At 40.2% G+C, this 15,508-nt stretch overlaps 1 protein-coding gene and 1 long non-coding RNA gene across 3 annotated transcripts in view; one reads left to right on the top strand and one right to left on the bottom strand.

Annotated features, from left to right (window-relative positions):
• Positions 1 to 12,251, top strand: part of LOC139080779 (uncharacterized) — a 28,978-nt gene extending 16,727 nt beyond the window's left edge. Inside the window, exon 3 of the long non-coding RNA XR_011535536.1 lies at positions 11,329 to 12,251. This is a non-coding gene — a long non-coding RNA (uncharacterized lncRNA). The remainder of the gene's footprint in view (positions 1 to 11,328) is intronic.
• SYNE1 (spectrin repeat containing nuclear envelope protein 1) overlaps positions 1 to 15,508 on the bottom strand; it is a 443,793-nt gene that overhangs the window by 141,746 nt on the left and 286,539 nt on the right. For both annotated transcript variants that reach the window (XM_070603011.1, XM_070603013.1), the window contains 4 exons: positions 12,618 to 12,785; positions 12,246 to 12,407; positions 3,988 to 4,182; positions 2,228 to 2,401 (listed from right to left, as the gene is read on the bottom strand). In XM_070603011.1, coding sequence (XP_070459112.1) covers positions 2,228 to 2,401; positions 3,988 to 4,182; positions 12,246 to 12,407; positions 12,618 to 12,785 — 699 coding nt within the window. The remainder of the gene's footprint in view (positions 1 to 2,227; positions 2,402 to 3,987; positions 4,183 to 12,245; positions 12,408 to 12,617; positions 12,786 to 15,508) is intronic.

The raw sequence follows: 15,508 nt of genomic DNA, 5'->3' as shown, positions 1-15,508 counted from the left end.
TGCCACTCTTTCAAGGAAAGATTTAAATCAAACAAACAAATAAACCACCACCAACAACAAAATCAGGCAAAACAAATAACACCCATTTTATTCTACAGAAATTGTTCTGTTTTCACATTTAACTCTGAACTCTCTGAAAGGCACTTTCTAATTTATATTCAATCAAGTAATTATTAATGAGAAAAGGTATTTTATTTCCCAGTACAAAGCCAGAATGACTGCCATCAACTTTTAAGAATATAAGTTTGAACCAAAAAACTAGAACTAAATGGAAGAGTGAAATTTTTAATGAAATAAGGCTTAAAAGGTGATTTCCAGAGGATTATTTTTGAGAAACTCATAGAATTCTGTGCAGGATTGACTTTTCCATTAGGCACAATTGGCATGGTGCTGAGGGCCCATAATTTTTTCAGGACCCTAGAAAATGTCTTAATTCTAATTTTCCTTTTTTTTTAGTCAGAAGAAAAAAATGAATATAATATAAATTCACCCTGGATTATATTAGGTTTTGTACCAAAGCAATTGTAAAATAAAAATATAATTTTTAGTATTTTTATAGAGGAAGGGGTCCATGGAAGCCAAATGCCCAGGACCTCCAAAGTCATAATGTGGCCCTACTTCTGTGTCACAGCTACAGTCACAATTATACAAGTGGCTTAAATACTATATTCGAATTGACTGAGGAACTGTTGTGTACTTGTGTGATTCCATAAGCTTCCGGTTTCTAAAAATATTGTCAAAATACCATTTTAATACTTTGTAAAAGTTCTGAAATATGTTATCTGAATTACGGACTTTACGCATGACTATAAAAATAGAGACATCCAAAAGGGAGAGGTGGGTGTAATGATAAAACATAAGTTGGAAATGCTAGTGCATGTGGTAATTTCAAGTGCTAGAAGGGAATGCTAAAAATAGATGTCTCTTTTCAGAAAAGAAACTTTAGAAAAGATGAAATAAAGAATAGAAAACACTCGCACATAGCTCTTTATTCTCTACCATCAAGGCAGAGAATAATAATGCTTTGAATACACATAGGTCAGTTGCCCAAAGAATTTAACAATCTAAATTATAGTGATCAATATTACAACCAATCTCAAATCATAAAAAGAATGACCAAAATGGCATTTTACATATTAAGAAAAAAGTTAGTGTTCATTAATTAATGGTTTTGGTATATTTCCTATGATTCTAAATGGGAGAAATATGAAGTTGTGCATATTGATATCTAACCTTGCAGATTAGGTAGGGTTTTCTGGAGGCTTCCTAGTTAGCTAAATGAAAGAGCTGGTAAGACACACTTCAGCCACATGTAAAATCAAATATGTTGATAATCACTGAAATTTGATGATTGGTACATGGGAGTTCATTGTCTAGTCTCTATACTTACATGTGTGTTGGAAATTTTCTATAATAAAGAGGTAAGGAAATAATATTGTAATAAAAAGCTTAAGGCCATTACCCCTTACATTAATTAATTCCTAGAGACCTCACATCAGAGGAAGAAATTCTCTACTCCAGTCTGTCTGCCTATAACTGACAGTTTTTCCAAGTTTTCCAAATAATATATCAGAATTAGAACCCAAATTACAGGAGATCATCTGGGCACCTGGCTGGGTTTATCCACAGGCTGTTCTACCAGTACTAATTCTTCCCATGGGGTTTCTATTCCTCGTGGGCCACCAAATATAGATACCGTAAGTGTTTTGGTGTCTAGTCTTTAAAAACTATCCTTCAGGAAGCTGAAGATTTTCTAAAGAGTAGATACTATCAGTAAAATCTCTCAAAAAGACTAACTCTAAGTTTGGATTTCATTTAAGCTTTTATAAGGTATTGTTTTTCTACTCTCTAAATATATAAAGCATATGGGATGTGAAAAATCATATATCCAAACCAACCCTTTTTACCATTATATTTTCTATCGTTAAAAAATGTGCTTTGGGGGCCAGCCTGCTGGTGCAGCAAAGTTCCCACGTTCCACTTTGGCAGCCCGCGGTTTGCCCATTGGATCCCGGGTGTGGACATGGCACCACTTGGCAAGCCATGCTGTGGTAGGCGTCCCACATATAAAGTGGAGGAAGATGGGCACAGATGTTAGCTCAGGGCCAGTCTTCCTCAGCAAAAAGAGGAGGATTGCTGGCAGATGTTAGCTCAGGGCTAATCTTCCTCACACACACACAAAATGTGCTTTGTAACTTTGGCATATTCCTTTAGACCATCTTTTTACCTGGCAGTCCACCAGCTGGGCCTCCATGTCCATGGGCTCCTTGGGCGTACCCAGTGCAATGTCCAGGGTGGCCTTAGTGCTCAAGAGCCAGTGGTCCAGCTCGTCAGCTTCACAACGATACCTCTGCAGGGCCTGTTCCTGTCTCTGTTCCTCCAGCTGATCATTTAACTTCTCCTAATGAATTAAGTAGAACATAACACAGATCACCCCAAGGTGAAATAATCAGGATTCAACACATAAAGCAATAGTCCTCAGCCCTGGCTACACATCGGAATCACCTGTGGAACTTTAAAACAATACCTATGCTTAGGCCACATCCCAGAGCAGTAAATCAGAATTTCTGGAGGTGAGTCTCAAGATTAGTATTTTTTAAAAGCTCCTTCAATGATTTTAAATGCACCTAGAGTTTAAGTATTCTTAAATAATATACCTACAGGACCAGGAAGGTAATGTGAATGATGGAAATTGATCAAGTTTTAGAAAAAAATAATGGCATACAACAGTTAGTAAATGACGAGAAACTTGATCTCAATGACTGGGAAACTGTAGGGAGTGGTAGGGACCGTGGAAACCTGAAGATCCCATGATCCATCTAAGGGGCAGCACCATGCAGTTTCAGGCAATGGACCCCCCCCCCCCCCAGGAAGGGGGGGCCCAGTGTGACCAGTTTCTTGAGTGAAGGCAGAAATTCAAATTTTTTAGTTAGATCTCTGGGTTTTGTCAATGATAGCACATAATTGATATTAAAAAAATCCAGCCAATCACTTCATTTTGAAATTCTACAAGGGTTTCATAGAGTGATTAGGGACCATATTACTGCATTAAAAAGTTAATTCTGAAGATAAGGTACTCTAAATACCTTATTTAAAAAAATTTTCTTAATAATTTATTATTGTTATTTTTAAATCGAAATTGTTATTAAATAGTTTAGAGATTAACTAGAGCAGACACACTGATTTTAAATTTCTCTAAAACAAGAAATATATGAATATATGACTTGAATAATCTAATAGGTACAACTAGAAAGAACCCACACATCCAACAATAGTCTTGATTAATTCAATTATGGTATAATCAACAGCTAAATAAAATCTCATTAAGTTCATATAATAAGAAATGTAATGAGAACTGATTATGTGCCAGAGAAGCTGCTAGACAGACGCTCTAAAGGTCTTGACAGGGTCTCCAGACTAACCAAATTACGGGAGCAACAATATGGACATCATACATGTTTAGGGCCAGGAATACGAAGACAACAACAACAAAAGGAAAACAGCTTATTTTTACCACATATGTTGTTACCAAAATCTCTCTATTAAATAATATTACAGTTAAGTAACATGAAAACCAGAATCGCAAGAGTATTTCCATGAATTAACCTACTTGCGTTGGCTACCACTGACTAAGGATTCATTCTTCACAGTATTAGGACCACTATTCATAAAAGGCTCTTATTCAAACATAGCAAACCATTATGCAAACCTAAAACTATTCTTCACAAGGCTCTTGTCTACCAAGTATTTGCTTTCCACATTCTCAATTTTTCACGCTGAAATGAGTCAGAAAGGGGTGAAAAGACACATTCACGGCTACACACTGACTCAGTGCTCTATTCACATGACCCTCCTGGAGACACAACACCAGCTTCTTATGAGTGGGAAACAATAAGAACGCAGATCATGTAAGTAACCCGCATACTCGTCAACACAACCTTAAGAGTGAATTTGGACGGGAGGGGCACCTTCAGAGTTACTTGCTACCTCCAAAAGCTGTCGCTTCCCTGATGCTTTCATCTTGATGGTGGACATGCGCTCCGCTAAGACGGTGAGCGTGGACTGCAAGGCCAGCTGTTCCGCAGGGTCACACTCCGGGGATGCGGACACCAGCTCCTCTGCGAGCGACGACTGGAGCTCAGTGATTTCCTCTTGAAGCATGAGAATCTCATCCATCAAGGCCTGTGGGAAAGACTGTGGCATCACACTCATGTACGCACTTTTTTGGACTGAGGATCCTGTCACCAGCCTAGTTTCATACCGACTGAGACTGGAGAAGATATTTCACTTCGAAGTCCGTTAGCCAGCAAACGGGAGGTCTACGAACCTACGTTTCATAATGAAAGTACCAGACTGAACGTCAGGAAACTTCTGACTTTAAACCCATTTGTGTCGCCAACTTAACTGAATTTGAGCACGTTGATTAATCTTTCTGGTTGTCAACAGGCTCATCTGTAATCTGAACGGGGTGTGTTCCTTTATGCCGGAGTCTACAATTCTACGTTGAAAATAAAATTTCATCACTCTCTTCCTCAACATGATTTTTCCCACTCCACATTTCCCCAAGTCTGAGACAGCGCGGCATTTTAATCCAAAACTCACATTATAGAAGACAAGAAAGATCTGTGGCCTGTTTCTCTGTGGTCACCCTCTCCTCCTTTTTCTCCTTCTCTTCCCAACTCTAAAACTGGAAGTTTCTCAGGGCTAATTTGCAGGCCCTCTTTTCTCTCTTCACAGTCTATCCAAGGTGATGTCATCCATCCCCAAGGCTTTAAATGCTTTCTAAAGCTGAACATGTCCAAAGGCTTATACCCCTAACCCGCGCACGGTCCTAAGTTCCAGGCTTCTATATTCAACTTACCTATTTCTTGGGCATCTCCATCTCATTATGTACAAAGCCTGCTTCCTCCTGTGTCTTTCTCCTCTCAGTAAAGGGAACACCCATCTCTTTATGCTTGAGCTCCAGATTTATGAGTCATTATTTACACCTTCTCCCTTTCATTCACCAAATCCAATCCAACACCAAATCCAATTACTTTTACCTCCAAAATATATCTTGTATACGCCCTCTGCCACCCCCAAGTCAGAGCCAACTCTCTCATCTGAATTGTTCTAATGGTCGAATGGCTGGCCCACCTGCTTACACTCTTATCTTTCCAGTTCACTCTTCGCCAGCTTTTAAAAAGGTAAATCAGATCCTCTCACTCCCCTGCTTTAAAATACTTAGTGGCTTATTGTCTGTTTCCGGCCTCAGGGCCTTTATACATGCTGTTCCACGAGCTCTTCTTCCCATTCTGTGTGTGATTCATTCTCTTCATCCTTCTAGTCTTAGGTTAATTGTCACACCTAGGAGACCTTTCCTGACCACCCAAACTAAAAAGCAATCTCTATTATTCTCTCTCAATAATATGCTGTTTTCCTGCTTAACATCTCTCATAATTACACATGGTTTTTATTTCTCATTTTTCGTATTTTATGACTTGCTCTTTAGCCATAATCTTGACAGGAGAAATTCTCATTTAGGATTTGAATGACGTGTTAGAGAAACAGGCCAGGGGTAGCCCGGTGGTGTAGTGGTTAAGTTCGTGCTCTCCACTTCAGCGGCCCAGGGTTTGTGGGTTCGGATCCTGGGCACAGACCTAGCACTGCTTGTCAAGGCATGCTGTGGCAGCATCCCACATAAAATAGAGGAAGATTGGCAGAGACGTTAGCTCAGGGACAATCTTACTCATTAAAAAAAAAAAAGAAAGAAACAGACCCCACCGGAGGAGGGACAATCACAACTTTGAGTAAAAAAATATAGGCTTTATATTCACTAATATTTCATAGTTTCCTCTGTACCCCCCGACTTGCATACTTCCCACCTCTTCCACAGGATTGTAGGCTTCACTGTGAGCCCAGTGTCTCCTCAGACCGGGCTTTCAATAAATATTTAAAATACAAAACAACAAAAAACCTTCCTCTTTCCCTAATATCAAGTGTCACCATGTCCAATTCATTTTTTAAATAAACTATTACACTGAAATTACATAGATCTAGAAAAGTGCACAGACTCTAAGTGCACAGCTGTATGAATTTTCACAAACAGTATACATCCATGCTCCTGCCACCCAGATCAAGAAACAGAACGTTCCCAGGACTCCACAGGCCCCCTTGCCTGCCTCCATGTTACCACCTCCTGCCTTCCCAAAGGTCACCACAGGGTTGACCTGTAAACGTTGTGGATCACTTTGGTCCGTTTTTGAGCTCTTTAAATGGGATCATACCTGCTGTACTGTTTGTGTCTGGCTTCTTTCACTTTCTCTCATGACTGTGAAAGTCACTCACGTTGTTACATGTAGAAAGAGATGATCATTGTCATCATTGTACCGTATTCCACTGTCACCTGGTTTGTAGATCCTTTCTTTTGAAGCCTTTCCAGTGAGTTCTCAGGGGTATCTCATTGCAGTTTTAATTTGCATTTTCTGATGGCTAATGAAATGGAGCACTTTTCCTATGCTTGTTGGTTATCTGGATCGCTTTTATTTGACTGCCTGCTAAAAATCGCTTGCCCATTTTCTACTAGAGTCTGTCCTTCTCTTATTGATGTGGGAAGTTGTTTATATATTCTGGACGGGAGGGCCTTCTTTTGGTTCTCTGTATGCAAATATCTACTCCCTTTTTGTGATGTGGCTGTACACCTCCTTAGTGGTGACCTTTGATAAACAGAAGTTCTTAACTTTATTGTAGTCTAACATGTCAATATTTTCCTTTATTAGAAAAATAAGGGGGGCTGGCCGGGTGGTGCAGCGGTTAAGTGCACACGTTCTGCTTCAGTGGCCCGGGGTTTGCTGGTGTGGATCCCGGGTGTAGACATGGCAGCACTTGGCACGCCATGCTGTGGTAGGCGTCCCACATATAAAGTAGAGGAAGATGGGCATGGATGTGAGCTCAGGGCCAGTCTTCCTCAGCAAAAAGATGAGGATTGGCAGCAGTTAGCTCAGGGCTAATCTTCCTAAAAAAAAAAAAAAGGAGCCGGCCTGGAGCCACAGTGGTTAAGTTCGCAGGTTCCACTTCTCGGCAGCCCAGGGTTCGCCAGTTCAGATCCCGGGTGCGGACATGGCACGGCTTGGCAAGCCATGCTGTGGTAGGTGTCCCACGTATAAAGTAGAGGAAGTTGGGCATAGATGTTAGCTTAGGGCCAGTCTTCCTCAACAAAAAAAAAGAGGAGGATTGGCAGTAGATAGCTAAGGGATAATCTTCCTCAAAAAAAAAAAAAAAAGGAAAAATTAGGGGGTTGGCCCTGTGGCCAAGTGGATAAGTGCAGGCTCCACTTCAGCAGCCCAGGGTTTTGCCAGTTCGGATCCTGGGTGTAGACCTAGCACTGCTCATCAGGCCATGCTGAGGCAGCGTCCCACATAGCAGAACTAGAAGGACCTGCAACTAGAATATAGCAACTATGTACTGGGGGGCTTTGGGGAGAAGAAAAAAAAAAGGAAGAAGATTGGCAACAGATGTTAGCTGAGGTGCCAATCTTTGAAAAAAAAAAAAAAGTTAAGACTTTTGGTGTCCTATTTAAGAAATCTTTGTCTACCCCAAGATCATGAATATATTCTCACATATTGTCTTCTAGAAGAATGCTATTTGAAGTGTGGTCCATGAAATGGTGTCAGTCTGCAAAATATTTGTCACTAGTGCATGACAAGATAAAGATATCGTGAGTAAGTGTTAAGAAACTTTTATAGCAACTTGACATTGACATGATACCCAAGCGAGAGTTTGTTTTATTTCACTAAAATATTGATCTGTGATCGGTCAGAATTTTTTTTTTTAAAAAAAAGAGGTTATTCACCACAGATAGTTTGAGAAGCACTGTTTTAAGACTTTTTTCTACCTTCATGTTTAGATCCACAAGCCACCTGAAGTTAGTTTTTGTGTCCAGTTTAGGTAGGGCTCAAAATTCTCTTTTTTTCAAATGGATATCCAGTTGACCCTGCATTATTTATTGAAATGATGATTTTTCATCCATTGTTTTGCAGTATAATTTGTGACACAAGTCAAGTGTTTGTGCAGGTGTGAGTGTGCTCCTGGCTCCTAATTCTGTCCCGTTGACCCACTTGGCTGCCTGTGCAGATACCACACTGTCACAATTACCATAGCTTTAGAAGTCTCACTCTGTGGTAGGATACATCCTTCAACTTCATTCATCTTCTTCAAGGTTGTGTCGGCTATTCTTGACCCTTTCCATTTTCAAGTATATTTTTTTACACACTTGCAAAATACTTTAGAATTAGCTTGTCAATCTCCACCAAAGAATTTGCTGGGACTTTTTTATGGGATTGTAATGAATTTACAAACTGATCCTGTTATACATCCAAATGGTTTTCGCCCAGTAAATTATTTTCTTCTACTTTATAATCATTTTTTGGTACTTGACTGCCAAAAGTACAAAATTCACATTATTTTCTCTGTTTTAAAGGCTTCTCCACAACTAGACTGACCTCGTTATGTCTTTTGTTGCCCTGTTCCCCTGTACAAGCAAGAAGAGCCTCCTCACTATTTCACACGGCATTCATTCTCATTCTCTCCTCCAAGCCTGTCCTCAAACATCCACATTTATAGTGCCTCCTACTCATTCCTGTTACCATTCCAGATTTTCAAAATCTGTGTCTCCAAAAAGACCTGCTGAAGTCTCCTTTTATCTCCTTCCCACCACTATAACCCACAATCACATTGCTGTTTTTTGCACAATGTGTTGGCAATTCCCCCTACCCCCAAAGCAGCCTCAAGATAAAACAGGTATCTGGGGCCAGCCTGGCGGTGTACTGGTTAAGTTCGGGCACTCTGTTTCGGCAGCCTGGGGTTCACCGGTTCAGATCCCAGGCATGGACCTACACACCACTCATCACACCATGCTGAGGCAGCATCCCACATAGAAGAACTAGAAGGACACACAACTACACACTGAGGCTTTGAGGAGGAAGAAAAAAGAGAAAGATTGGCAACAAACGTTAGCTCAGGGCCAATCTTCCTCACCAAAGAGCAAACAAAAACACAGATATCTGAATCATAAAACCACCAGGAAAAAAACACCAAACAAAAGGCACCTCATTTAATCTCAGTGAATTGACCAGTCAGGTTTACAGTGAAGTCACCAGCTTCCGCTTCAAACACACAACGTTCTAAAACAGCATTGTATAAGTACCAAATGCCACTGAATTGTATGCTTTAAAATGGTTAATTTTATGAGATGTGAACTTCACTTCAATTTAACAAAACAAAAAGATCTAGCAGTCAAATTTGTCTTAACCCTCATAACTGTCTCAGTTGGCGGCCAGATGCTTCTCTACAACATCTGACTCAAAAATAAAGAGAGAGAGATGAAAAGCACATCTCTGGGTTTCTGACTTGTGTTTACAAGGAGGGCGCGCGCATGACACTTATGTGGTTTAGAAAAGTACCCGATCTTCTCTAAGTGACTCACTCTGGGGAAAACATGTTTGGTTCAACACCAAAGGTAAATGTGAATTTCATTGTGCCTTTCAGAACTATGTACATCAGCATAGTTCATTTCAAACTCTGAGTTGTTATATATACTAGAAAAAAACAAAAACAAAAGCAAAATAACCTCAGAGCTCTTCTTACTAGCCACCACTGAGCTTAGTGTCACAGACATCACACGCCCACAAAGCACGAGCGACCCATGATAACGAAAGTCCGAACAGCCACAAGTCAGCTTGTGAACTGCATTAAGGTCTTAAAATTAAATCTGTTGTACAATTTAGAACAACAAGAAAGCCACAGCACTCTACCCAAGTTCAGTAGATTTAGACAACTATGTAGAGGAAAAATATAGGAGTTTGGTTAGCTCTTTAATACTTCCAAGAGAATATTGGGACAGAAATAACAATTGAAATATTTCTATTAATTTAAGGGAATATATAAAAAGTATACTGGATTAGAAATAGTAATTCTACAATAATGCTTGGATTTATTTTTTTTTTGAGGAAGATTAGCCCTGAGCTAACATCTGCTGCCAATCCTCCTCTTTTTGCTGAGGAAGACTGGCCTTGAGTTAACATCCATGCCCATCTTCCTCTACTTTATACGTGGGACGCCTACCACAGCATGGCTTTTGCCAAGCGGTGCCACGTCCACAGCTGGGATCCGAACTGGTGAACCCCGAGCCACCGAGAAGTGGAACGTGTGAACTTAACAGCTATGCCACCAGGCCAGCCCCTGGAAATTTTTAAGTACCATTCCAGAAGCTAAGAACCAATTTAGACATCGTGATACCATTAACTTTTCATGTGGGCAGCCCTGTCCCAGAATTGGTAGAACGTAGGTACAGACAGCAAAAGTTAGCAACAGTACGTCAGAAGGAAAATGTTAGATGTGTGATGATATGAGAAATTATACATTATTTATCTTTTCTTTCTGTCTCATTAGAGTATTAATATAATTGTTAAGCTCAAATGATGTGTAATCATCGAATTAGCCGCACTTCCTCATTGCTATAATTGTTAGCATTACCACTCCCAACTTAGAAAGGGACAAAAAGTTATGTCATTGGCCTTAATTGCAAGAAATCAGACTCATTTCTAATTTAAAACACTTCACATTAGTGTGCAATTTTGAGTTTTCCCCATTAAATCTCTTGAACAAAATAATAATTTTGCGCCACATTCAGCTTATGTGTGTTTTCCTACTAATGCCCAGGCGGCAGCGTGGTGGGGATGATCAGGAGCTAACGAGCATTTTTAATTAAGAACTCTGGAACGTCAGGGCCGACTCCCAGGCTCCCGTTTTCACGCAATCCCTAAATCCTGCAGCACCCAGTGAAGGGCCTTTGGGAGCTGTGGTCAGTCTCCTGGGAGATAAGAACGATGAGCCTTGAGCAAAGGCAGAGATGACCCGGAAGTAGAGAGAAAGTCAAACTACATAAACCCGCTCCTGGAAAGAGTTTCCTGATAATCTGAGCTGGTAACACTCAAATTTGTTCTCATCCAGCCCAGGGATAATTTATACCAAATTCCCGTTGGGCGCTTAAAGGGAGCTGTAATGGAATGGAAGGACGTTCTTCTGCCCCTCCAGGCACAGTGAAGCACAGGTCGGGCAGGGGGACAGCGGGACAGACAGAGCCCCAGGGAGCACACTGTTGCTCCACAGACAACCCCTTGAGATGGCAATGAGGTGGCCGCTGACCACTGGAAAAGTGGAGTATCAGTTAAAGAGGACTGTGTGCTCAGAGGAAAATTGCACTGCTCTAGTCACCTAAGGCCCTGAGTGCACTCATGACGGGTGTGGTTCAGGTAAACACAGGTTAATTTTAATTTTATTTTTTTACAGCACCCTCCCAAACTAGACTGGCTACAGGTGGCTTTGGGACAGCAGAAAGACCCAGAGAAGGTAGTTTTACCAAAATAAGGCCTAAAAATGGATGCTTTGCACTTTGATCTCTATCTTAAGAAGTTACAAGAGTGCCAAAAACCTAAAACCACTATTTCTCAATATGCTGTCTCTAGAAAAAATGTTCTCATTTTTGTGTTAAATTGCAAGGTCCTATACATCATAAAAGAATGCAATTTTGTCTTAGACTACACATTTGAACAAGAACGTATTGCAAGGTTATCCTGGGTTCCAAAACTATAAAGACGTAAAGTAAAGATAAATTACAGAGTTTTACTCTTAAAGCTGATGAATTTCCCAGTACTTGATGATACATATACCACATCATGCTTTTATAGCTCTTAATTTGCATCTAAAGATATATTTCTTTTCCTCTGTCTCTCATAGGGTTTCCACATGCTCCTGAGTTCTGGCTGGGGACAGCAGTATTTCCCAATCTCATGGTGACTGCATATTTGTGCATTAATAGTACACCTGATAACATTGCTACAGCATTAACCAGATTTTAATACATGTATCTTCTTAGCATGCATTTTAAATTGATGCATTTTTAACATCTGTCTGAGTGAAGTTAATGTAATCATCTGTTTCTCGTTGCCTAATTTCCATAACCTTTTAAAAAATGATTCAAGTCAGGCACAACCCCAAGATTATAACTTAGAACCCCTTATTCTTCAAATGCTTCTTTACCCACTGAAGTCTGAGAGTTCTTCTCTTGAGTGATAATGGCGAGGTGCTGGCTAAGTTTGTTAAAACAATACAGTATGCTCTCCCAAACACTTGCTTGGTTGGCCGACTAGCCCACAAGAATGCACCTATTAAATCATGCAGGAAACTGAAGTCATTGTTATTTTTACCTGATGTTCGGCCATCTGGCTTTCTGGACTCCTGCCAGGCTCTAGACTCTCACTGAGTTTCATCTCGATGGCCTCCATCTTTGTGGAGATGGACTGGAGGGAGTCCTGGTACCTTTGTTGGCGTTCCAAAGCTTCATAGAGTGTGCGCTGCTTTTCACTGATCTAAAGAGGAAAAGGGATATTACCCAATGTCTCCTAGAGCCTTATCTTCTAGATTAGGACATTTCTTTCCTCACTGCTTTACCTCTGTGGCCCAAGAGAGGGTATTCAACTGTGTACAGGATGTGTCAACTCAACGCATGTATTTCACAAGACAATCTAAGGTAATTGGCGTCTGGTGGGCTTAAACAATTCCACGTTTCAAAGACTTACCACATTCTTTAAGGTTTCCCAAGAACGCTGCAAATCATCCAGTTTAGCAGTAGCAGATGGCTCCAGGCCTGCTTCATAGAACTCTTGGGATGGCAATGTGCTGGGGTGAATCCTTGCCGCATCCGTCTGCAAGCGCTCAGCAGACAAGGCTTGGTAATAAGCGATGTCCTGGGGGGAAAGCACAGCATTGGATTCAAGAGGAAGACAAAGTTCAGGTTAACATGCTCTGGGTACTATCTGTCATGTGGAGGAAAGGATTCATACCTTTCAAGGGGCCACGAACTAGTGAAGTTAGTCAATTCTTGTGACAAGAAGAATTTAATGATAATATCAAAGCAAATTACACTTGCTTTAGAACTTTGGTTTACATTTAAAAAATGAACACATTTACCAATAGTTTAAGTTGCCAAAACTCGTTCTTATTTCATACTTGATAAAATGAAAATACAAAGGATTTAAGTGGTACACATATTTAAAGATTGACTGGTATAGCAAAAAAAGAGAATCCAAATGATCCATTTCCTAAAATGCTGTGTAATGTGCTGATTAAAGTTTTTAATAATTTAATAAAGCAATTGATTGAAATAAAATTAATCTGCAGAAAGTCACTTTTCAGATATAGCCAGATCTTCAATATCTATGAGCTCACTAGTCACAGAAATTAATTTCAATATTTTAATATTAAATAAGGGAAAATGTAATGGAGAAGTTAAAACTACTCTAAGAAACAAAGATAAAAAAGTTTCCTTCTACTTGGTTCCTGGAAGTGCACCAAAAATAATCAAAGTGAATGATAAAAACTAGATTTTTGAATTTTTTTTATGTCTGGTGTTATAAGGAACATTACATATTTTATTAGTATTGATAATGGAATTTACTATATCAAAACATATGATTCATGTGTTTTCAATTGTTTCTATGGCTATTTATCTGTATATTAATAGAAATTGAATTAGGGAGTAATGTTTATATTTGGGAATTGCTATAAAAAGTTCACAACTTCTGCAGTTGTACTATTGAAGGTAATTATGTTAATTTAAAATACCTGGGCTTTATTGATAGTAATGTGTTGGTAAAAAGTATGGAAGAAGGCCTCAGCTGTCTGAGAAACCAAGGGAATAGCAGGAAGGGGCCTGGCATTGGGGGGTCTGTGCAAGGGCAGAGCAGGGTTGTGTAGCGGAATGAGTTCAGACACGAATCTGACACCTGAGGCCTTGGGACACCTCGGATCCCAGTGGAAAGTCTCCTCCGAAGGAGCTACGTAACTGGGAGAACTCACTCACATCTCACACATTAGTTCCCTCATCTGTTCAACATGGGGTGGTTCTGAGGGTTAACTGAAGTCAGTTTGAGCGGCCATGAGATCTTCTGCCTATTTTGTTGCTGTTGCTGAGGCTTCCAGATAAGTCCTCAACATTTATTGATGACATTGGATCATGGAGACTGGTTCCTCTTCATTCCTAACCCGGTTACCACCTTGAGATGAACTGGATATTCTCAAATCCTTCATAGGCTCACATCCATTCGTCCTCCCCATTTCCACTTCACCCAGTCCTCCACACCCTCGCACACGACAGCCTGCCATTGCTGAGCTGGTTCACTCCACGTGCCCATCTAGCTATGGCTAAAGTTACTTAAACCTTTCTCTTACCAACACCTCTGTTTCCTTTGCCCTTTAACCTCTGCTTCACCTACTCGGAAAACTCCAATCATGACCCAACCCAACTTTTCTTCCCAGAGTGACTGTGTGTTCACACTTGCATACACACACACACACACAAACACACAACCGAAGCCACCAAGGAGATTCTCCTGCAACTTCTCAAATTTTCAAGTCTGTCTATATTCAGACTCATTTTTATCTCATGCTTGTCACTTTCCCTCCCACCTACTCCCAGAATCCCATCCACCTTTGCTTTTTCAAGGACCTTGGTCCATTAACATCCTCTCCTTTTCCCTCTTTATTGACTTTCTCCTTAGCATATAGAGTGAAATCTTTCCCATCTGAAAACACCTACATACACTCTTTAAGTTTTTTTTTCTTGTGTGGAATCATATATTAGAAAAGTCCACAAACCGCAATGTGATGGATCATTTCACGCAGTCGTGATCATCATTTCTTCCTTTTCTCCCTTTCATCTCATAATCCAGCTTCTGAAAATAGTAGTTTATACTTGATTCGTTCACCTTCTCCTCCTCAATCCACTTCTAAATACCCAACTGGGCTTCGATCCTAATGATTCCACTAAAATTGCTCTTGCTACACTCATCAGTGGCTCTTTTCTATGGAATAAAATGATTATTTTTCAGCCCTTCTCTTCCTTGACCTCTCAGTCACATTCAATGCCACTCACCATCCTTCTTGGGAGACAGTCCCTTTAATCTCTCTGTTCTCCTCCCAGCTCTCTAATCATTCAGTTTTTCTCTTTTGTAGTTTGTTTTTCCACTCATTTTTAAATATCGGTGTATTTATCAGCTCCAGACTCACATAACCATTTTTACATGTATATCCCTCAGGCTCGTCAAACTGAACATTTCCCAAAACAACATCCAGGATGAGAAATGAATTTAGGAATAAAATATAAGGTATAATCCATCTTTCAATAAATGGAACTTCTACTGACCGAAGCTATAAACTTGAGATTCACTCTCTGTTTCTTCTCTCCCTTACCACCCACTGCTTTGGTAAGGATGAAGTTCTATTGACGCATGCCCTTGCCACAGCATGGATTCAGGTTCTCATTACAGCAACAACTTTCTAATTCCCAGGCCTGCCCTGCAGGCTCCCTCTGTCTTGCATACATTTAGCTTGGCTTATACAGTGTTTTAAATTATTTAAAATCTCTCTTCGTTGAGGCATGGAGATTTCATAAGAATCCAGATTCATGGCT

This window comes from Equus przewalskii, chromosome 32, assembly GCF_037783145.1.
Source record: "Equus przewalskii isolate Varuska chromosome 32, EquPr2, whole genome shotgun sequence".
Lineage (NCBI taxonomy): Eukaryota > Metazoa > Chordata > Mammalia > Perissodactyla > Equidae > Equus > Equus przewalskii.
This window is presented reverse-complemented; position numbering and strand designations above follow the sequence as displayed.